This window comes from Mus musculus, chromosome 4 (assembly GCF_000001635.26).
Source record: "Mus musculus strain C57BL/6J chromosome 4, GRCm38.p6 C57BL/6J".
Lineage (NCBI taxonomy): Eukaryota > Metazoa > Chordata > Mammalia > Rodentia > Muridae > Mus > Mus musculus.
In genome coordinates, this window is record NC_000070.6 from 96,285,735 (window position 1) to 96,310,460 (window position 24,726).

Here is a 24,726-nt window from a genome sequence, read left to right on the forward strand (position 1 = left end):
CAGCTTCTCCCAAAACTGACAGTCCACCATGCAGAGGACCTCCTCCAATTCTGGGAGAGAGGCACAGACCTACACCAGTGACAAGAGAGAGCCTATTTCTGCAGTGACCTTAGCAGTAATCCTGAGCTTAGGAGCCACAGGTGCAGGAACTGGAATTGCTGCTTCAGTCACCTCCCAACAGCAATACACTCAGCTTAGCCTTGCTGTGGACAGAGATATACAAGAGCTACAAAGGGGCTTGAAAAATTTAAGACTCCCTGGTCTCTCTGTCTGAGGTAGGCCTTGATTTAGTGTTCCTAAAAGAGGGAGGACTATGTGCAGCCCTCAAAGAAGAATGATGTTTTTATTCTGATAATACTGGCTTATTTCAAGATAGCATAGACAAAGTTAGAATTAGTTTAGAAGAAAGCAAATGCAACAGAGAGAAACAAGAATATTGGTATCAAAATTGGTTCTCTACTTCTCCTTGGCTCACTACCCTACTTCACAGCCTTTTGGGACCTTTCGTGGGTATTTTGCTGCTTTTGTCTTTTGACCCTTGGGCCTTTAATAGATTAACCAGTTTTGTTAAGTCACAGATTGAAGCTGCTTTGAGCAAGCCGGTTGCAGTTCACTACCAGTGGATATCTGAGACTCCGATGAAGATCTCCCTTCCACCGATGCAGAAAGAGCAGCTGTTGGCCTCCAGTTTTCTGCCCTTGCTGCAAATGCAGAATCCCCTTGCTTCCTCAAGCCGTGGAGACAATAGAGATGAGGAAGGTGACCTCCAGCTCCCAATATAGCCTGAGAGCCACAAATTGTGGTGTTATGATTGGCATAACTCTTGTGGGTACAGCCCACAGAGGCCTTGTTGAATCTGAGGTTGACGGTTCTCCTTTAGGAGCTGCACAGACCTCAGAACTGTGCATATTGGTTCATGATAAAATGAATTCAGTATGAACACCAGCGTGGGTACAAGGCTAAGCACTACAGGGAAAGATCCAACTTGACCGTTTCTGAGTTCCCTGAGAGACACACCCAGTTTGCACGGAGATTGGTATCTAGTTCCAGTTACAACCAAAGAATCTTTCTAAGGCTCTGCTTCCCCTCCCCAAAAGATACCAAGAGCCATAAGTGTGGGTCGTGACAGCACCCACGGGAGGAATCGGGTCAGTGTTCCCCCAGCCATGGTTAATGCCACTCATCCAAGGATGAAAAGATCATTTGACCACCTCAGTTAAGTGTGGCCTTATTAAATGTAATTCAAAGGGGGGAGATGTTGGAGACCATACTGTAAGAAAGTAAGCCTTTCACAGTTTCCCACCCTAATAAGCCAAATGGCTTGTGCTAAGGAGCCGGTCATCACCTCCTCCCTATTCTCTTCCAGGCACCAGAGGCCCTAAAAGCTGAATTATAGTACCCTCTTCCTTATCTCTTCCTGACTCCAAAGACTTCGAAGGACATGAGTAATGTGCTGAGCCCAGCCTGACACCCGGGACTGTTAAGGAGGGATCTACATTCCGGAGATAGGACTCAGAGTACCTCCCGCCTGCAGTCTGAATTTGGCCTTCATGTCCCCAGATGCCCACTTTTTTGTTCTTTTTTAAATTCCCCCTCAACCCCTCCCTATTTCCTTTCACTGTGTGCTTAAAACCTGGTGTTTCAGCCTAATAAACTGAGACCTTGACAGGAATCCTCCTTGGTCTCCACTCTTCTTTCTTGCTCATTTCTCTTCAGGTTTGCGGTCCCCCTCGCACCCATGAATAACTGGGTCCTGCTGGACTGGACAGCTAACATCTGATGTCACTTGTGTTTTTGATCTTAGCCATTCTGACTTGTGTGATGTAGAATCTCAGGGTTGTTTTGATTTGCATTTCCCTGATGATTAAGTATGTTGAACATTTTTTTTAGGTGATATTCATCCATTTGGTATTCCTCAATTGAGAATTGTTTGTTTAGCTCTGTACCCCATTTTTAAGAGGGTTATTTGTTTTTCTGGAGTCCAAAGTTTTGATTTCTTTATATATATTGGATATTAGCCCCTTATCAGACTTAGAATTGATAAATATCTTTTCCCAATCGGTTTGTTGCTGTTTTGTCTTATTGACAGTGTTCTATTCTTAATAGCTGTGTAGTATTACACTGTGGAAACGAACCATATTTTCTGTATCCATTCTTCTGTCATGGGAAATCTGGGTTGTTTCCAGCTTCTGGCTATCATAAATAAGGCCGCTATGAAGATAGTGGAATGCTTACCCCTGTGTAATGGTGGGGTATCTTTGGTGTATACTCTCAAGAGGGATATTGTTGTTTTCAGAATGTTTTATTTCTGATTTTCTGAAGAAAGAATTGATTTCCAGAGTGTTTGGAATATTTTGCAATCCCACCAGCAATAGAGGAGTGTTTCTTTTTCTGCACAACCTGGCCAACATGTGCTGTCACTGAGGTTTTGTTATTAACCATTCTGATTGATGTAAGGTGGAATCTCAGGGTCATTTTGATTTGCATTTCTTTGATCACCAAGGACTTTGAACATTTTTTAAAGCTGTTCCTTAGCCATTCAAGATTCCTGGTTGTGAATTCTTGCATTAGTTCTATACCCCATTTTTTGAGTGGGTTGTTTAGTTTTTTTGCTGGTTAGATTCTTGAGTTATATATATATATATATATATATAATAGCCCTCTATCAGATGTGGGGTTAATAAAGATTTTTTTCCCAATCTGTAGTTTTCTAATTTGTCTTATTGGCTATGTCATTTGCCTTAAAGAAGGTTTCCAGTTTCATGAGGTCCCATTTATCAATTCTTTATCTTAGAACACAAGTCTTTGAGTTCTGTTTAGGAAATTTCCCACTGTGCCTGTGAGTTCCAGGCTCTTGTCCTCTTTCTCTTCTATTAGATTGAGTGTATCTGGTTTTATTTTGAGGTCCTTGATCCACTTGAACTTGAGGTTTGTGCAAGGTGACAAATATGGGTCTATGTTCATTTTTGTACATACAAACAGCCAGTTAGACCAGTGCCATTATTAAAGATGTTCTCTTTTTTCCATTGTATATTTTTGGCTTCTTTTTCAAAGATCAAGTGTCCATAAGTGTGTGGTTTTATTTCTGGGTCTTCAATTCTATTCCATTGAAAAACATGTCTGTCTCTGTACTAATACCATGCAGTTTTTTGTTTTTTGTTTTTTTTTTTTATCACTATTGCTCTATATCAAAGCTTGAGGTCAGGGATTGTGATTCCTCCAGGCATTGATTCTTTTATTGTTAAGAACTCTTTTCCTTACTCTGGATTTTTGCCTTTCCGGATGAATTTTATAATCACTGTTTCCATGTCTTTGAAGAATTGTGTTGGGATTTTGATGGGGACAGCATTGAATCTGTAGATTGCCTTTGGTAGGATGGCCATTTTTACTATGTTAATTCTGTTAATCCTTGAGCGTAGGAGATCTCTCCATTTTCTGAGATCTTCTATTTCTTTCCTGAAAGACTTGAAGTTGTTGTGGTACAGATCTTTCACTTGTTTGGTTAGAGTTACCTCAAGGTATTTTATATTATTTGTGAAGGAAGTTGTTTCCCAATTTTTTTTCTCAGCCTGTTTATATTTGTATAAAGGAAGGCTACCTAGATAATTTTATATCTGCTCACTTTGCTGAAGTTGTTAATCAGTTGGAGAAGTTCTCTGGTAGAGTTTTGTGGTCGCTTATATATACTATCATATTATCTGGGCTATGGAGTACTCACAAAATGGACCTATGTGACTGCCCTACGAAAGACCCAACAAACAGCTGAAAGAGTCAGATTCAGATATTTGCACACAACCAATGGACAGAAACATCTAACCTTTGTGGTTGAATTAAGGGAAAGCTGGAAGAAGCTGAGGAGGAGGGTGGCTTTGTAGGAGGATGAGCAGTCTTAATTAACCTGGATCCCTGAAATCTCTCAGATATTGGAACACCAACCAGACAGCATATATGAGCTGATATGATGCCATCAACACATATACAGCAGAGGACTTCCTGCTCTGGGATTTATTAGAGAAGGTGCATCTAACACTCCTCAGCCACATGGAGTCTAGAGGTCTGGTGGGGTGACAGTGGAGAATGGCAACATCCACTTGGAGATGGAGGGTCGGTTGGGGAAGGAGGAGGTATAGGATGTGAAACAGTCTGAGGGTGGGTCAGGAGGGGAATAAAATCTGAAGTTTAAAGTAAATGAATGAATGAATGAATCAATCAATCAATCAATAAATATAACCTTTTGTTTTTGTAGGTTAGTACACTTAATGTTCTTTCAATTTTAGAACATTTAAATTGATTTAATGATAATACTGAGTATTCATACTATTTTTTGTTTGCTTGTTTGTTGGTTGGTATTTTTATTAGATATTTTCTTTATTTACATTTCCAATGTTATCCTCTTTCCTTGTTTCCCCTCTGAAACCCCCTATACCATACCATCCCCCCCTCACTGCTCACCAACCCACCCATTCCTGCTTCCCTGTCCTGACATTCCCCTACACTGGGGTATTAAGCCTTCTTAGGACCAAGGGTCTCTCCTCCCATTGATCCCCAATAAGGCCATCTTCTGCTACATATGCTGCTAGAGTCATGGGTCCCTCCATATGTACTCTTTGGTTGGTGGTTTAGTCTCTGGGACCTCTGGGGTTACTGGTTGGTTCATATTGTTGTTCATCCTATGGGGCTTCAAGATTCCTCAGCTCCTTCAGTCCTTTCTCTTGCTTCTCCATTGGGGATCTTGTGCTCAGTCCAATGGATGGCTGAGAGCATTTACCTTTGTAGTTGTCAGGCACTGGCAGAGCATCTCAGGAGATAGTTATATAAGGTTCCTTTCAGCAAGAACTTGTTGGCATCCACAATAGTGTTTGGGTTTGGTGATTGTATATGGGGTGGGTAGTTTCTGGATGGTCTTTCTTTCAGTCTCTGTTCCAAACTTTGTATCTGTATCTCCTCCCATTGGTATTTTGTTCCCTTTCTAAGAAGGATCCATACTTTGGTCTTCCTTCTTATTGAACTTCATTTAGTATGTGAATTGTATTTTGAGTATTCTGAACTTCTGGTTTAATATCCTCTTATTAGTGAGTGCATACCATGTGTGTTCTTTTGTGATTGGGCTACATGACTCAGGATCGGGGGAGACCAATCAATGGCCCTTGGTCTCGCAAAGATCATATGCCCCAGTACAGGGGAATGCCAGGGCCAGGAAGCAGGAGTGAGTAGGTTGGGCAGCAGGCCGAGGGGAGGGTATAGGGACTTTCAGGATAGCATTTGAAATGTAAATGAAGAAAATATCTGTGATGGTTTGTATATCATTTGACCAGGGAGTGGCACCATCTGGAGGCGTGGCCTTGTTGGAATAGGTGTGACCTGGTTGGAATGGGTATGTCACTGTGGGTGTGGGCATAAGATCCTCACCCTAGTTTCCTGGAAGTCAGTCTTCCACTAGCAGTCTTTGGTTGAAGACATAGAACTCTCAGCTCCTCCTGTGCCATGCCTGCCTGGATACTGCCATGCTCCCACCTTGGTGATAATGGACTGAACCTCTGAACCTGTAAGCTATCCCCAATTAAATGTTGTTTTTATAAGACTTGCCTTGGTCATGGTGTCTGTTCACAGCAGTAAAATCCTAACTAAGACAGAAGTTGGTACTGGGAATAGGGTATTGCTGTGATAGGCCTGACCATGCTTTTATTTGAAAGAATGTGGATTTTGGGACTTTGGATTTAGAAAGCAGTGGAATGCTTTAAATGGGGCTTAATGGGTCATCCTAGTAGGAATATGGAAGACTTTGTTGCTGGGAGTGATTTAAATTGTGTTGACCTGGCCCAACATATTTCAGAGGAGAAGAATTTCAGAATGTGGCATAAAGACTGGTTTTGTGGTATTTTGGTGAAGAATGTGGCTACTTTTTGCCCTCATCTGAAAAGTTTGCCTGAGGCTAAGGTGAAGAGACTCGGATTAATTGCATTGACAAAAGAAGTTTCAAAAAAGCCCACTAGAGACTTTGTTCTCTGGTTAAGTCTTATGAAGAGAAGTTTGAACAAGCATAGCAAACTTAGAAAGGAAAAATATAAAATATATGGTTCAAGTATTAAAGGAGTGCCAGAAAGTGAAATGGAGCAAAATCTTGTGTTCTAAGGGATAAAAGATTAAGGAAATGGGACCTTGGGACAAGATCCTACCCAGCTAAATTTAGATCTAGGCATGGTGATACACACCTTTAATCCCAGGAGACAGGCATGCTGATCTCTGTGTTCAAGGTCAATCTACAGAGAAAGACACAGAAGAGCCAAGCTTAGGGGGTGAAGGAGTTGGAAAACAGAAAACCATTGACAATGTAATAGTACAAGGGGGTCATGTTATAGTTCCTGCAAGCAGCAGAACTCAGCAGCTTCAGCCCTGTGGCTCTGGCTATAGAGTTAAGAATGGAAGGAAGTACTGGGAAAATTGATGCTGGTTAGCTGGAGCTAAGGAGCTAAGGAAGATGCCAGAGCCATGGGATACATGCTGAGGAAAGCTGCTAACAGGGAGTGGAACGAGCCCAGGGGAAATCAGTTTGTTGCAGTCAACAAAGATGAAAAAGGATTGGAGATCTGAAGACTGCTTTGACATCAGCCATGGAGAGGCAGAGTTTGGAGTTTGCCCAGCTGGTTTCCTGCCTTGCTTTGGGGATTACAGTTAATTAAGTTGGATGAATCTCAGAAGAGATCTTGAACTTTGGACTTTTAGCATTGTTATGACTGCTATAGACTATGAGGATTTTGAAAGTTGGACTAAATGCATTTGGCATTATGCTATGTTTAAGTGTGGCCCCCATAGACTCATATTTTTGAACAAGTCTATGGGGACCAGGGAGTGGAATGTGATGGTTTGTATATCCTTGGACCAGGGAGTGGCACCATCTGGAGGTGTGGCCTTGTTGGAATAGGTGTGACCTGGTTAGAATGGGTGTGTCACTGTGGGTCTGGGCATAAGATCCTCACCCTAGTTGCCTGGAAGTCAGTCTTCCACTAGCAGTCTTTGGATGAAGACATAGAACACTCAGCTCTTCCTGCACCATGGCTGCCTGGATACTGCCATGCTCCCACCTTGGTGATAATAGACTGAACCTCTGAACCTGTAAGCCAGCCCCAATTAAATATTGTTTTTTATAAGACTTGCCTTGATCATGACATCTGTTCACAGCAGTAAAACCCTAACTAAGACAATATCTAATAGCAAAATGAAATGAAAAAAAAAAAAGAAGAAAAGAAAGTATAGAACTACATAAGTTAATGGAAGATCTTTCATATGGGAAAGGTTTCTTGGCCTGCTTTTGTGGGTGCACTCAGAAACTCAGTTGCGATTCTTTTTTTTTAATATTTTTTATTATTACGTATTTTCCTCAATTACATTTAGAATGCTATCCCAAAAGTCCCCCATATCCTCCCCCCCACTTCCTTACCCACCCATTCCCATTTTTTGGCCCTGGCATTCCCCTGTATTGGGGCATCTTTCCAATGATGGCCAATTAGGTCATCTATTGAAACATATGTAGCTAGAGTCAAGAGCTCCCGGGTACTGGTTAGTTCATAATGTTGTTGCACCTACAGGGTTGCAGATCTCTTTAGCTCCTTGGATACTTTCTCTAGCTCCTCCATTGGGGGCCCTGTGCTCCATCCAATAGCTGACTGTAAGCATCCACTTATGTGTTTGCTAGGCCCGGCCTAGTCTCACAAGAGACAGCTATATCAGGGTCCTTTCAGCCAACGCTTGCTAGTGTATGCAATGGTGTCATCGTTTGGAGGCTAATTATGGGATGGATCCCTGGATATGGCAGTCTCTAGATGGTCCATCCTTTTGTCTCAGCTCCAAACTTAGTCTCTGTAACTCCTTCCATGGGTGATTGTTTCCAATTCTAAGAAGGGGCAAAGTGTCCACAATTTGGTCAGAGAACTCCTAAACCTAATAAACAGCTTCGGTGAAGTAGCTGGATATAAAATTAACTCAAACAAGTCAATGGCCTTTCTCTACACAAAGAATAAACAGGCTGAGAAAGAAATTAGGGAAACAACACCCTTCTCAATAGTCACAAATAATATAAAATATCTTGGCGTGATTGTAACTGAGGAAGTGAAAGATCTATATGATAAGAACTTCAAGTCTCTGAAGAAAGAAATTAAAGAAGATCTCAGAAGATGGAAAGATCTCGCATGCTCATGGATTGGCAGGATCAACATTGTAAAAATGGCTATCTTGCCAAAAGCAATCTACAGATTCAATGCAATCCCCATCAAAATTCCAACTCAATATTTCAAAGAATTAGAAAGAGCAATCTGCAAATTCATCTGGAATAACAAAAACCTAGGATAGCAAAAGCTCTTCTCAAGGATAAAAGAACCTCTGGTGGAATCACCATGCCTGACCTAAAGCTTTACTACAGAGCAATTGTGATAAAAACTGCATGGTACTGGTATAGTGACAGACAAGTAGACCAATGGAATAGAATTGAAGACCCAGAAATGAACCCACACACCTATGGTCACTTGATCTTTGACAAGGTAGCTAAAACCATCAAGTGGAAGAAAGACAGCATTTTCAACAAATGGTGCTGGCACAACTGGTTGTTAACAGTTATGATTCTTATATCCTCTCTTTGCAGCACTTTAGGCTGAAATTAAAATGGGTCAGAAACAAATACAACTTAATCAGAGGATGGCAGTGATGACAGTGATGGCCCATTACTTGAGGTGTGACTCATGATGTGCTTGGTGCATTTAAAGTTCATTAATAATTAAAATTTAGTTTTGAATTTTAATTTATTTTTAATTTAATGTAACGAATTACTTTATAGGGAAAAAGTACCATTCTCCTTGAAACTTTTAAATGGAAAGTTATGCCATTGAGATCATAACTGATTTTTCTCACTGCCAAATTTAGGCACCAGGAATCCAGATATTTGATTCAATTTCTTAGCCTAATTTCTTCAGTATTTCTTGAATCTCCTTCATTCTGTTATGCCTTTCTCCTTTTATGTGAGCAAGGCCAAGAATCTTCAGGGCATACTCCAATTCTTCTTGTTCTTTTTCTTCCTTTTTGCTCCAGCATCACAATCTAGGGACCGCACAGATCCGGTAGCTGACTGGGGCAAGTGTTAGGCCCATTCTGAACTTCAGGCTCGGCTTCTCATTGATTGGGGACTTGAATGTAAATTTTTGCATAAGAGCAGTGAAGAAAATGAACAGTTCACAACTGGCCAATTGTTCCCCAGGGCAAGCTCTCTTTCCTGAAGTACAAAAATAGAAGATGAGTCACTTTCTCAGCTGATTTTGCTGCGTCTTGGGACTGGTTTCCCCACCTTCCTACTACAAATCCTGACCTGCATTCTTTGCTTTATGTCTGGTTGATTATTTCTGAACATCTTGGATTTAGCCATTAGGATATGAGACACATTGATATTTCTGACCGTTGGAATTGCTATATGTTTCAAACTTATTTTTTCATTTGCCAGCAGAGAAAATTGACATTTTCCCATGTATTCTGGTGCTTTGCATTGAATAATGATCTGTAGAAGGTTAAACCTGATTATGAAGCCTTCTCATAATTCTGGGAACCATTGTTCTCAGTCACCTCAAACCATACACACATGCCCTCTGTATATTTATTAAAATGTTTGTGTAAACATTTGTATTTGTGTTTATATACATTTCTGTACCTGTCTTCTCAACGGTTTCTCTATTCAATATCTGGGTGCATATGGCCAATCACTCATGATCTTGTATTCCACTGTTCTCCTCATCAGTGAACATCCTCATCTCATATCCCAACAACACTTCAGCATACTATCCACTCTCTAGTTCACAGTTAAGTCCCTGTTTGTATGGGTGTGACTGTGCATATGTGTGTTCATCATGCATGCACATGTGTGCGTATGAATATGGCTTAAAGAAGATAGACAAAGGTGATGATCCTCAAATGCCATACCTTCCACCTTTCTAAGATATGGTCCTAACTTTTTGGGACTTTCCAAGTTAGCCAGGCTACTGATACCCAAGAGATATTCCCTTTAAATGCTAGGATTATAACCACAAGATAGTATGCTCCACTTTTTCGTGTAAGTTATGGAGATCATATTATATTCTTTTTTTCCCAGGCAAGCCCTTCCACACTTGAGAAGTCTACTCTGCCATCAAGTTCTTTCTTTCTTCAAAACTAATATATATGTTGACTGAAAAACAGTGGGATATTTTTAAATGAAATTTATAAAGACTATAACAAACATATTTAGACCAGTATTAATATAAATGTTATTAATATTAGAACGTCTTTCCACTGGTCTTTCTACTGTCCATATTGGGTTTCCAACAAGGACATAGTAGTAGAAAAGATAGCATTTGTCCTTTTCAGGTTAATGTATAAGAAGCTGCTTTGGTTTTCGATGACATTAAACATTGTAGCATTTTCTGATAGATGCATGTTTTTGCTTTTTTATCTGCCTAATATATTTTGTTGAGGGAATAACATGAACACAGACCTGAAGAGGTGAGTTATAAATGTATGTCTATGATTCCAGTATCTTCTGTTATACCTTTTGTTGTTATTGTTGTTACTGAGTTTCATTTATCTGTGTTCTGTTCATGTTTCTCCTGGAACCTGTCATAAATAATATGTCTATCAACCTAGTAAATTCCAAAGATTCTCCTGAAAGGATACTAATACTCTGATATGCAAAATTAGGATCCAGGGTTAGCAATATGACCCATGGGCTACTCTCTCTTGACTAAACTACTTCCTGTCATGAAGCTAAGTGATCCTTGTTTGTAAATGATGTGAAATAGTCTCTTTGTTCCTGAATATAGCTGGGCACATGGGAACTTCTGTTTCAGTATGGAACATGTGATTAAAAACTTGGCCTGTGGAACGGGTAATCTTGAATATACCATGGAAGTTTGAGTAATAACCCTAATAGGCTCATATGTTTGAAGGGCTAGAAAACAGGGAATGAAATTGCCCTGAGAAGAATTAGGAGGTATGGCCATGTTGGAAGAGGTATGTCACTGAAATTGGGCTTTGAGGTATTAAAAACCACACTAGAACCCCTCTCTCCCTCCATTCTTTTTCCCCTCCTCTCTCTCTCCCTTTCCCTCTTTCCCTTACCTCTGCCTCTACCTCTCTCCCTTTCCCTATCCCTTTTCCCTCTCCCTCTACAAGCCCCCCACTGCCTTCCTGTGTAGCCAGATGTAAAACTCTCAGCTATTAATCCATTGCCATGTTTTCTGTTTCTTGCCATAATGGTCATGGGCTAATAACTATGGATCTGGAAACAAGCCTCTAATTAAATGCTTTCTTTTGTAAGAATTGCTTTGGTCAGGGCATCTTCTCACATGAGTAAAATAGTAACCAATTCAAGGACCATCTTGATGGTGACAATATTTGTAAGTGATAGAAAATTTAGTGGCTATGTACCTATCCACTCATATTTATGTCTCTGTTTGTATGGATGTGTCTGTGCATATGTTTTTCCATCAGGAATGCGCATGTGTGCATATGAATATGGATTAAAGATAGAGAAAGGTGTTGATCCTCTGAGTAGGCAATTTGAGTCATGTCCCTAGTGGAATAACTGCAAACTAGTAGCATCATTTTCTTGGTTTCTGGGGACCATGAGGTGATCAGGTTTTTCAGCTAAAAAGTTCTAAAAAAATGTTCATTGTCACTTCAAATATAGGCTTAGTGGATACCTGACCACAGACTGAGGGCTCTGAAACCATGAAGCAAACAAGACCTTGGACTCCAGATGGAGCTATATGGAGATGGTCAAATTAGAGTGGAGGTCTCTAGGTAGAAGATAAGGGAAGGGATGTGATAGAATGCTGACCTGTTTCTTTCTCATTACCACTCACCCATTGAGAAAGGCAGAAAGGATTCTTTCTTCTTAAACTGCCCATTCTCTAAAAAGTGCTCTGGATTGAAGACATTTGGAGTGTCCCACTCTTTGGGGTCCCTATGCAGATCAGTCAAATTGATCAGAACCATGGTGCCCTAAAGGAGAAATAAAAGAGTCAAGGCTTGAAATGTGGAACAAACCTAGACAAGGAATTCAGATTCCCAATATCTCATTCTTGTTCACACCCTAAGCTCTGCACAAAATCCCATACCTATTTTAGATCAATGATGGAATATGTGTCCTTAGAATATTTCAGTATCTTTAGTCTTCTTTTCAGTACAAAATGATGGTTTGTGGGAATAGGTCACCATGTGGTATGAAAAAGACTCTTGGGCATGCATAGGAAGATAATTGGATAAGCGGTGAAAAAACTATCAACCCAGCTATTTCCTACAGTAAGTACTATAGAGGGCTTGCAAAAGAAAATGGTTTGTATTTCATCTCTGAAATAATCTTCAGTATGGAGGCTCTGAAGTCAGTCCCTCAGCTGTGTTAAGAATACATCAAGCAGGTACAGTAAGCAAGCCCAGTCTACCAGTCTCCCTGACATAACTCCTGGACTTCCCAGAGTTCACCTTGACTTCACAGTGACTCATTTACACAACTCCATACCTGAAAAATTCTTTCAATCTCTCTTAAGGTTGTCATATCAATTACTATTTCTCACTGCCACCTTAGTACAGGCAGTTCCGGTGCTCTCTTACGTATATCTGCACCACCACTGACAAGGAATATGCTGTGAACACAACTTAATCACTGAATACTCCCAACTCCCATTATTTTCAGTACACACACTGTAAATGTTTCCATCATTCTTAGTATGAAGAAGCAATATTTCATATTCAAGGGCCTGGGATACCATAGGCTGTTTTTTGAAGAAAATCTTTTTCTTAAATACCAGTTTTGCATTCATTCCAATCTACTTTATACATAGTTTCCTTTGTTATGGACACTTTTCATCCCCCATGTTGTTTGATGAAAGTCTAATGCTCCTTTCATTCTTAGAACTAGCATCTCTTTCTTTAGAACATTTCCTACTGCATCCCGGGCTCTGTTTTTCACTCCTGCCTCTAGACAGAGCCAGGACACTTTATGCAGGGCATTGTCATGATTTGTAATCTGGCATTTATGTGCTTATCGTGTTCAGGATGTCTTTTTTTTCTTTTCTTTTTTAAAATTACTATATATTTTTATCAGATATTTTCTTTATTTACATTTCAAATGTTATCATGAAAGTTCCCTATACTCCCGTCCTGCCCTGCTCCCCTACCCACCCACTCCCACTTCTTATCCCTGGTGTTCCCCTGTACTGGGGCATATAAAGTTTGTAAGACCTAGGAGCCTCTCTTCCCAATGATGGCCAACTAGCCATCTTCTGTTACATATGCAGCTAGAGACATGAGCTCTGGGGGTACTGGTTAGTTCATATTGTTGTTCCACCTATAGGGTTGCTGACCCCTTCAGCTCCTTGAGTACTTTCTCTAGCTCCTCCATTGGGGGCCCTGTGTTCCATCCTATAGATGACTGTGAGCATCCACTTCTGTATTTGCCAGGCACTGGCATAGCCTCACACGAGACTGCTATATCAGGGTCCTTTCAGCAAAATCTTACTGGCATATGCAATAGTGTCTGGGTTTGGTGGCTGATCCAGAAGATGTTCCAAGTGGTAATAAGGACACATGCACCACTATGATCATAGCAGCCTTATTTATAAATAGCCAGAAGCTGGAAAGAACCCAGATGTCCCTCAACAGAGGAATGGATACAGAAAATGTGGTACATTTACACAATGGAGTATTACTCAGCTATTAAAAATAATGAATTTATGAAATTCTTGGGCAAATGGATGTATCTGGAGGATATCATCCTTAGTGAGGTAACCCAACCACAAAAGGAGTCACTTGATATGAACTCACTGATAAGTGGATATTAGCCCAGAAATTAGAATACCCAAGAAACGATTTGCAAAACACAAGAAAATCAAGAAGGAAGACCAACGTGTGAATACTTTATTCCTCCTTAAAATAGGGAACAAAATACCCATGGAAGGAATTACAGAGACAAAGTTTGTTCAGCATGTCTTACAGAGAGAAAATCTTCATTTGTCTAAGGAATAAAAATTTTACAACTGCTATAAAGAGTAGGAAACTCTGCAGGTAGGACCCCTCTTCCTATGATTACTACATGTTATTCTGTATCATGGCTTTCATTGCATTGTAGAGATGTAGGAATCCATGCTACATGAGATTAACAATTTTCTTAGAATCCCACAGTGGGTAGCAATGCAGCTACTTCTGGAACTAGGTCCATGTAAGATCAACATCATCACTCACTGCTTCACTTGAATATTATCGTGTTAGATGGTTAGTGTTTAGAGCTGATGTTATTGTTGAAATTGAAGATCCAAGGTAAAAAGACACAAGCTGGGGTTGTCTGTTTCTCTGGGTTTAAAGGCATTGGTTGTATCTTTGTTTTCATGGTAGACTTTTCTGATCCCTTTTAAGGATCCCTTTCAAACTTTGAAGACTTTCCTCAGAACAACTCATTCTGTGGATCTAAGACAAAGCATTCCAGATCTGCAAAGGCTCTCTAGTAGTAAATCTTCATTCTGAACTTTGGTAATGGATAATTTGTTTAGGAAATTACAAGAGAACACCGGTGAGAGTAACTGTGAGGCCATTTACAGAGCTCATTATCTAATGGCAATAGAATTTCCCTCATATTTAGCACCATCCCCTGTGCAGAAGAACTGGGTGGAATAAGTGGGGTTGGGAAGTCCTGCAGGCTTTTTCCCTGCTTCCTGGCCACCACCATGAAGACTGCTCCTTTGTTCATCCTCTTGCTCTCATGCTAGCCTAAAACTTTAGGCATTTAGCAGATCATCTTCACTGCAAAAACTATTATCACATGTGGGGATCAACAGTGTGGTAATGCTCTAGGGGCAGGAACTGTGTCACATTGCCCCTTGAGATGTCACTCTGTACCTGGCAACTATCTCTTAGACACATTGGAGGAACACTTACATTTTGTTATAGATAATATAACTCTTCCATTTTAAATTATTTATTAGGGCAGAAATAAATGTTACCTTTTTTTTTTTTACTTTCTTTTTTTCCATTTTTTATTAGGTATTTAGCTCATTTACATTTCCAATGCTATACCAAAAGTCCCCCATAGCCACCCACCCCCACTCCCCTACCCACCCACTCCCCTTTTTTCGCCCTGGCGTTCCCCTGTACTAGGGCATATAAAGTTTGCGTGTCCAATGGGCCTCTCTTTCCAGTGATGGCCGACTAGGCCATCTTTTGATACATATGCAGGTAGAGTCAAGAGCTCCGGGGTACTGGTTAGTTCATAATGTTGTTCCACCTATAGGGGTGCAGATCCCTTTAGCTTCTTGGGTACTTTCTCTAGCTCCTTCATTGGGGGCCATGTGATCCATCCAATAGCCGACTGTGAACATCCACTTCTATGTTTGCTAGGCCCAGGCATACTCTGACAAGAGACAGCTATATCAGGGTCCTTTCAGCATAATCTTGCTAGTGTATGCAATGGTGTCAGCATTTGGAAGCTGATTATGGGATGGATCCCCGGATATGGCAGTCTCTACATGGTCCATCTTTTTATCTCAGCTCCAAATTTTGTCTCTGTACCTCCTTCCAAGGGTGTTTTGTTCCCACTTCTAAGGAGGGGCATAGTGTCCACACTTCAGTCTTCATTTTTCTTGAGTTTCATGTGTTTAGGAAATTGTATCTTATATCTTGGATATCCTAGGTTTTGAGCTAATATCCACTTATCAGTGAGTACATATTGTGTGAGTTCCTTTGTGAATGTGTTACCTCACTCAGGATAATGCCCTCCAGGTCCATCTATTTGGCTAGGAATTTCATAAATTCATTCTTTTTAATAGCTGAGTAGTACTCCATTGTGTAGATGTACCACATTTTCTGTATCCATTCCTCTGTTGAGGGGCATCTGGGTTCCTTCCAGCTTCTGGCTATTATAAATAAGGCTGCTATGAACATAGCGGAGCATGTGTCCTTCTTACCAGTTGGGGCATCTTCTGGATATATGCCCAGGAGAGGTATTGCTGGATCCTCCGGTAGTACTATATCCAGTTTTCTGAGGAACCGCCAGACTGATTTCCAGAGTGGTTGTACAAGCCTGCAATCCCACCAACAATGGAGGAGTGTTCCTCTTTCTCCACATCCACGCCAGCATCTGCTGTCACCTGAAGTTTTGATATTAGCCATGCTGACTGGTGTGAGGTGGAATCTCAGGGTTGTTTTGATTTGCATTTCCCTGATGATTAAGGATGTTGAACATTTTTTCAGGTGCTTCTCTGCCATTCGGTATTCCTCAGGTGAGAATTCTTTGTTCAGTTCTGAGCCCCATTTTTTAATGGGGTTATTTGATTTTCTGAAGTCCACCTTTTTGAGTTCTTTATATATGTTGGATATTAGTCCCCTATCTGATTTAGGATAGGTAAAGATCCTTTCCCAATCTGTTGGTGGTCTTTTTGTCTTATTGACGGTATCTTTTGCCTTGCAGAAACTTTGGAGTTTCATTAGGTCCCATTTGTCAATTCTTGATCTTACAGCACAAGCCATTGTTGTTCTGTTCAGGAATTTTTCCCCTGTGCCCATATCTTCAAGGCTTTTCCCCACTTTCTCCTCTATAAGTTTCAGTGTCTCTGGTTTTATGTGAAGTTCCTTGATACACTTAGATTTGACCTTAGTACAAGGAGATAAGTATGGATCAATTCGCATTCTTCTACACGATAACAACCAGTTGTGCCAGCACCAATTGTTGAAAATGCTGTCTTTCTTCCACTGGATGGTTTTAGCTCCCTTGTCGAAGATCAAGTGACCATAGGTGTGTGGGTTCATTTCTGGGTCTTCAATTCTATTCCATTGGTCTACTTGTCTGTCTCTATACCAGTACCATGCAGTTTTTATCACAATTGCTTTGTAGTAAAGCTTTAGGTCAGGCATGGTGATTCCACCAGAGGTTCTTTTATCCTTGAGAAGAGTTTTTGCTATCCTAGGATTTTTGTTATTCCAGATGAATTTGCAAATTGCTCCTTCTAATTCGTTGAAGAATTGTGTTGGAATTTTGATGGGGATTGCATTGAATCTGTAGATTGCTTTTGGCAAGATAGACATTTTTACAATGTAGATCCTGCCAATCCATGAGCATGGGAGATCTTTCCATCTTCTGAGATCTTCTTTAATTTCTTTCTTCAGAGACTTGAAGTTTTTATCATACAGATCTTTCACTTCCTTAGTTAGAGTCATGCCGAGATATTTTATATTATTTGTGACTATTGAAAAGGGTGTTGTTTGACTAATTTCTTTATCAGCCTGTTTATTCTTTTTGTAGAGAAAGGCCATTGACTTGTTTGAGTTTATTTTATATCCAGCTACTTCACCGAAGCTGTTTATCAGGTTTAGGAGTTCTCTGGTGGAATTTTTAGGGTCACTTATATATACTATCATATCATCTGCAAAAAGTGATATTTTGAGTTCCTCTTTTCCAATTTGTATCCCCTTGATCTCCTTTTGTTGTCGAATTGCTCTGGCTAATACTTCAAGTACAATGTTGAAAAGGTAGGGAGAAAGTGGGCAGCCTTGTCTAGTCCCTGATTTTAGTGGGATTGCTGCCAGCTTCTCTCCATTTACTTTGATGTTGGCTACTGGTTTGCTGTAGATTGCTTTTATTATGTTTAGGTATGGGCCTTGAATTCCTGATCTTTCCAAAACTTTTATCATGAATGGGTTTTGGATCTTGTCAAATGCTTTTTCTGCATCTAACGAGATGATCATGTGGTTTTTGTTTTTGAGTTTGTTTATATAATGGATTACATTGATGGATTTTCGTATATTAAACCATCCCTGCATCCCTGGAATAAAACCTACTTGGTCAGGATGGATGATTGCTTTAATGTGTTCTTGGATTCGGTTAGCGAGAATTTTATTAAGGATTTTTGCATCGATATTCATAAGAGAAATTGGTCTGAAGTTCTCTATCTTTTTTGGATCTTTCTGTGGTTTAGGTATCAGAGTAATAGTGGCTTCATAAAATGAGTTGGGTAGAGTACCTTCTACTTCTATCTTGTGAAATAGTTTGTGCAGAACTGGAATTAGATCTTCTTTGAAGGTCTGATAGAACTCTGCACTAAACCCGTCTGGTCCTCGGCTTTTTTTTGGCTGGGAGACTATTAATAACTGCTTCTATTTCTTTAGGGGATATGGGACTGTTTAGAAGGTCAACTTGATCCTGATTCAACTTTGGTACCTGGTATCTTTCCAGAAATTTGTCCATTTCGTCCAGGTTTTCCAGTTTTGTTGAGTATAGCCTTTTGTAGAAGGATCTGATGGTGTTTTGGATTTCTTCAGGATCTGTTGTTATGTCTCCCTTTTCATTTCTGATTTTTTGGTTAGGATTTTGTCCCTTTGCCCTTTAGTGAGTCTAGCTAAGGGTTTATCTATCTTGTTGATTTTCTCAAAGAACCAACCCCTCGTTTGGTTAATTCTTTGAATAGTTCTTCTTGTTTCCACTTGGTTAATTTCACCCCTTAGTTGGATTATTTCCTGCCATCTACTCCTCTCGGGTGAATTTGCTTCCTTTTTTTCTAGAGCTTTTAGATGTGTTGTCAAGCTGCTAGTATGTGCTCTCTCCCGTTTCTTTTTGGAGGCACCCGGAGCTATGAGTTTCCCTCTTAGAAATGCTTTCATTGTGTCCCAAAGGTTTGGGTACGTTGTGGCTTCATTTTCATTAAACTCTAAAAAGTCTTTAATTTCTTTCTTTATTCCTTCCTTGACCAAGGTATCATTGAGAAGAGTGTTGTTCAGTTTCCACGTGAATGTTGGCTTTCCATTATTTATGTTGTTATTGAAGATCAGTCTTAGGCCATGGTGGTCTGATAGGATACATGGGACAATTTCAATATTTTTGTATCTGTTGAGGCCTATTTTGTGACCAATTATATGGTCGATTTTGGAGAAGGTCCCGTGAGGTGCTGAGAAGAAGGTATATCCTTTTGTTTTAGGATAAAATATTCTGTAGATATCTGTCAGGTCCATTTGTTTCATAACTTCTGTTAGTTTCACTGTGTCCCTGTTTAGTTTCTGTTTCCACGATCTGTCCATTGATGAAAGTGGTGTGTTGAAGTCTCCCACTATTATTGTGTGAGGTGCAATGTGTGCTTTGAGCTTTACTAAAGTGTCTTTAATGAATGTGGCTGCCCTTGCATATGGAGCGTAGATATTCAGAATTGAGAGTTCCTCTTGGAGGATTTTACCTTTGATGAGTATGAAGTGTCCCTCCTTGTCTTTTTTGATAACTTTGGGTTGGAAGTCAATTTTATCCGATATTAAAATGGCTACTCCAGCCTGTTTCTTCATACCATTTGCTTGGAAAATTGTTTTCCAGCCTTTCACTCTGAGGTAGTGTCTGTCTTTTTCCCTGAGATGGGTTTCCTGTAAGCAGCAGAATGTTGGGTCCTGTTTGTGTAGCCAGTCTGTTAGTCTATGTCTTTTTATTGGGGAATTGAGTCCATTGATATTAAGAGATATTAAGGAAAGGTAATTGTTGCTTCCTGTTATTTATGTTGGTAAAGTTGGCATTCTGTTCTTGTGGCTGTCTTCTTTTTGGTTTGTTGAGGGATTATCTTCTTGTTTTTTCTAGGGCGTTGTTCCCGTCCTTGTATTGGTTTTTTTCTGTTATTATCTTTTGAAGGGCTGGATTCGTGGAGAGATAATGGGTGAATTTAGTTTTGTCATGGAATACTTTGGTTTCTCCATCTATGGTAATTGAGAGTTTGGCTGGGTATAGTAGCCTGGGCTGGCATTTGTGTTCTCTTAGTGTCTGTATAACATCTGTCCAGGCTCTTCTGGCTTTCATAGTCTCTGGTGAAAAATCTGGTGTAATTCTGATAGGCTTGCCTTTATATGTTACTTGACCTTTTTCCCTTACTGCTTTTAGTGTTCTATCTTTATTTAGTGCATTTGATGTTCTGATTATTATGTGTCGGGAAGAATTTCTTTTCTGGTCCAGTCTATTTGGAGTTCTGTAGGCTTCTTGTATGTTCATGGGCATCTCCTTCTTTAGATTTGGGAAGTTTTCTTCAATAATTTTGTTGAAGATGTTTGCTGGTCCTTTGAGTTGAAAATCTTCATTCTCATCCACTACTATTATGCGTAGGTTTGGTCTTCTCATTGTGTCCTGGATTTCCTGGATGTTTTTAGTTAGGATCTTTTTGAATTTTCCATTTTCTTTGATTGTTGTACCGATGTTCTCTATGGAGTTTTCTGCACCTGAGATTCTCTCTTCCATCTCTTGTATTCTGTTGCTGATGCTGGCATCTATGGTTCCAGATTTCTTTCCTAGGGTTTCTATCTCCAGCGTTGCCTCACTTTGGGTTTTCTTTATTGTGTCTACTTCCCTTTTTAGGTCTAGTATGGTTTTGTTCATTTCCATCACCTGTTTGGTTGTGTTTTCCTGTTTTTCTTTAAGGACTTGTAACTCTTTAGCAGTGTTTTCCTGTTTTTCTTTAAGGACTTGTAACTCTTTAGCAGTGTTCTCCTGTATCTCTTTAAGTGAGTTATTGAATTCCTTCTTTATGTCCTCTACCATCATCATGAGATATGCTTTTAAATCCAGGTCTACCTTTTCAGGTGTGTTAGGGTGTCCTGGACTGGGCGAAGTGGGCGTTCTGGGTTCTGATGATGGTGAGTGGTCCTGGTTTCTGTTAGTAGGATTCTTACGTTTACCTTTCGCCATCTGGCAATCTCTGGAGTTAGTTGTTATAGTTGTCTTTGTTAAGAGATTGTTCCTCTGTTGATTTTGTTACCCTCAATCAGCAGGCGTGGGAGACAAGCTCTCTCCTCTGAGTTTCAGTGGTCAGAGCAGTCTCTGCAGGCAAGCTCTCCTCTTTCGGGGAAGGTGTACAGTTATCTGGTGTTTGGACCTCCTCCTGTCTGAAGGTGAAGGCCCAAAACAGGATCTTTCCCAGAAGCTCTGTGGCTCTCACCAGGAAGGTGGCCGGTTTTCTGGAGCTGAAGATGGCGCCGTCCCAGATCTCTGCGACTCTTGCCCGTCCAGAAACGGCTGGCCTCTGTATTCCACACGGTCACCCGTGCAGCCTGCCCTCCGCGGAGTCCCGGAGCCAAGAAGGCTCCCGCCGGCGCCTGTGACAGAAACCTCTCAGGCCGGGCAGACCCCTGTGCTCTCACCAGGAAGGTGGCCTGCTGTCTGGAGCTGAAGATGGCACCGCCTCAGAAGCTCTGTGGCTCTCACCAGGAAGGTGGCCGGTTGTCTGGAGACGAAGATGGCGCCGCCCCAGAAGCTCTGCGACTCTCGCCCGTACCAGAAACGGCTGGCCTCTGTATTCCACACGGTCACCCTTGCAGCCTGCCCTCCGCGGAGTCCTGGAGCCAAGAAGGCTCCCGCTGGCACCTGTGACACAAACCTCTCAGGCCGGGCAGACCCCCGTGCTCTCACCAGGAAGGTGGCCGGCTGTGTCTAAATGTTACTTTTATGTTTGGGTTCCTCAGATAATGCCAAGGATATACTGGAGTTTAGAAGCTATGAATGTAAGGTTACCTTAGGCAGGTAGAATCCAGCCAGTGTGCTATCAGCTGTTACTTCTCTGGGAACATTCAAGGGGATGATGTTGCCCATCCTCAGCACCTCATGGATGACAGCATTGGTGTAGGGCATGGAGTCTTGGTCATCTAAGGTTGGGTGTCTCCCATGTCCAATCACTCTGTCAATCTCAGAGTGTACTTTTTCTGCAAGAAAACAGGGGATCTGTTAGCTTGAAAGGTTTGATGCTTTCTTTTTAAAAAAAATTTTTATTAGGTTTTTTCGTCATTTATATTTCAATGCTATCCTAAAAGTCCCACATACCCACCCACTCCCACCTTTTGGCCCTGGCGTTACCCTGTACTGGGGCATATAAAGTTTGCAAGTCCAATGGGCCTTTCTTTCCAGTGATGGCCAACTAGGCCATCTTTTGATACATATGCAGCTAGAGTCAAGAGCTACGGGGTACTGGTTAGTTCATAATGTTGTTGCACCTACAGGGTTGCAGATCCCTTTAGCTCCTTGGGTACTTTCTCTAGCTCTCCATTGGGGGCCCTGTGATCCATCCAATAGCTGACTGTGAGCATCCACTTCTGTGTTTGCTAGGCCCCGGCATAGTCTCACAAGAGACAGCTATATCTGGGTCCTTACAGCAAAATCTTGCTAGTGTATGCAATGGTGTCAGCATTTGGAAGCTGATTATGGGGTGGATCCCTGGATATGGCAGTCTCTAGATGGTCTATCCTTTCGTCTCAGCTCCAAACTTTGTCTCTGTAACTCCTTCTATGGATGTTTGGTCCCAATTATAAGAAGGGGCACAGTGTCCACACTTTGGTCTTCATTCTTCTTGAGTTTCATGCGTTTAGCAAATTGTATCTTATATCTTGGGTATACTAAGTTTTGGGCTAATATCCACTTATCAGTGAGTACATATTGTGTGAGTTCCTTTGTGATTGGGTTACCTCACTCAGGATGATGCCCTCCAGGTCCATCCATTTGGCTAGGAATTTCATAAATTCATTCTTTTTAATAGCTGATTAGTACTCCATTGTGTAAATGTACCACATTTTCTGTATCCATTCCTCTGTTGAGGGGCATCTGGGTTCTTTCCAGCTTCTGGCTATTATAAATAAGGCTGCTATGAACATAGTGGAGCATGTGTCTTTCTTCCTAGTTGGAACATCTTCTGGATATATGCCCAGGAGAGGTATTGCAGGATCCTCCGGTAGTACTATGTCCAATTTTCTGAGGAACTGCCAGACTGATTTCCAGAGTGGTTGTACAAGTTTGCAATCCCACTAACAATGGAGGAATGTTCCTCTTTCTCCACATCCTAGCCAGCATCTGCTGTCACCTGAATTTTTGATCTTAGCCATGCTGACTGGTGTGACATGGAATTGCAGGGTTGTCTTGATTTGCATTTCCCTGATGATTAAGGATGCTGAACATTTTTTAGGTGCTTCTCAGCCATTCAGTATTCCTCAGGTGAGAATTCTTTGTTCAGCTCTGGGCCCTATTTTTTAATGGGGTTATTTGATTTTCTGGAGTCCACCTTCTTGAGTTCTTTATATAGATTGGATAATAGTCCCGTATCTGATTTAGGATAGGTAAAGATCCTTTCCCAATCTGTTGGTGGCCTTTTTGTCTTATTGATGGTGTCATTTGCCTTACAGAAGCTTTGCAGTTTCATGAGGTACAATTTGTCAATTCTCAATCTTACAGCATGAGCCATTGGGTCCTGTTTGTTTACCAGTCTGTTAGTCTATATCTTTTTATTGGGGAATTGAGTACATTGATATTAAGAGATATTAAGGAAAAGTAATTTTTGCTTCCTATTTTTTTTTGTTAGAGTTGGCATTCTGTTCTTGTGGCTGTCTTCTTTTTGTTTTGTTGAGGGATTACTTTCTTGCTTTTTCGAGGGCGTGGTTTCCGTCCTTGTACTTTTTTTTTCTGTTATTATCCTTTGAAGGGCTGGATTCTTAAAAGATAATGTGTGAATTTAGTTTTGTGGTGAAATACTTTGATTTCTCCATCTATGGTAATTGAGAGTTTGGCTGGGTATAGTAGCCTGAGCTAGCATTTGTGTTCTCTTAGTGTCTGTATAACATCCATCCAGGATCTTCTGGCTTTCATAGTCTCTGTTGAAAAGCCTGATAGGCCTGCCTTTATATGTTACTTGAACTTTTTCCCTTACTTCTTTTAATATTCTATCTTTATTTATTGCATTTGTTCTTCTGATTATTATGTGTTGGAAGGAATTTCAATCTGCAAATTCATCTGGAATAACAAAAAAACCTAGGATAGCAAAAACTCTTCTCAAGGATAAAAGAACCCCTGGTGGAATCACCATGCCTGACCTAAAGCTTTTCTACAGAGAAATTGTGATAAAAACTGCATGGTACTGGTATAGCGACAAACAAGTAGACCAATGGAATAGAATTGAAGACCCAAAAATGAACCCACACATCTATGGTCACTTGATCTTCAACAAGGGAGCTAAAACCATCCAGTGGAAAAAAGACAGCATTTTCAACAAATAGTGCTGCCACAAACTGGTGGTTATCATGTAGAAGAATTCGAATTAATCCATTCCCATCTCCTTTTCCTAGGGTCAAATCTAAGTGGATAAAGGAACTCCACATAAAACCAGAGACACTGAAACGTATAGAGGAGAAAGTGGGGAAAAGCCTCGAAGATATGGGCACAAGGGAAAAATTCCTGAATAAACAGGACCAGATGGGTTTAGTGCAGAGTTCTAGCAGACCTTCAAAGAAGATCTAATTCCAGTTCTGCACAAACTATTCCACAAAATAGAAGTAGAAGGTACTCTACCCAACTCATTATATGAAGCCACAATTACTCTGATACCTAAACCACAGAAAGATCCAACAAAGATAGAGAACTTCCGACCAATTTCCTTTATGAATATTGATGCAAAAATACTCAATAAAATTCTTGCTAACCGAATCCAAGAATACATTAAAGCAATCATCCATCCTGACCAAGTAGGTTTTATTCCAGGGATGCAGGGATGGTTTAATATACGGAAATCCATCAATGTAATACATTATATAAACAAACTCAAAGACAAAAATCACATGATCTTCTCCTTAGACGTGGAGAAAGCATTTCACAAAATCCAATACCCATTCATGATAAAAGTCTTGGAAATATCAAGAATTCAAGGCTCATACCTAAACATGGTAAAAGCAATCTAC

The 24,726-nt window shown here is 40.6% G+C and overlaps 1 protein-coding gene across 2 annotated transcripts in view; it reads right to left on the reverse strand.

The window, feature by feature from the left end:
* Positions 1-8,773: 8,773 nt before the first annotated feature.
* The window catches only part of Cyp2j11 (cytochrome P450, family 2, subfamily j, polypeptide 11), a 54,186-nt gene continuing 38,233 nt past the window's right edge, over positions 8,774-24,726 (reverse strand). The window contains exons 7-9 of one of the 2 annotated variants that reach the window (NM_001004141.2): positions 21,527-21,714; positions 11,877-12,015; positions 8,774-9,259 (exon numbers count right to left, since the gene is read on the reverse strand). In NM_001004141.2, coding sequence (NP_001004141.2) covers positions 9,081-9,259; positions 11,877-12,015; positions 21,527-21,714 — 506 coding nt within the window. In that variant the 3' untranslated portion in view covers positions 8,774-9,080. The remainder of the gene's footprint in view (positions 9,260-11,876; positions 12,016-21,526; positions 21,715-24,726) is intronic. The other variant, XM_006502615.1, reaches the window with a different exon arrangement.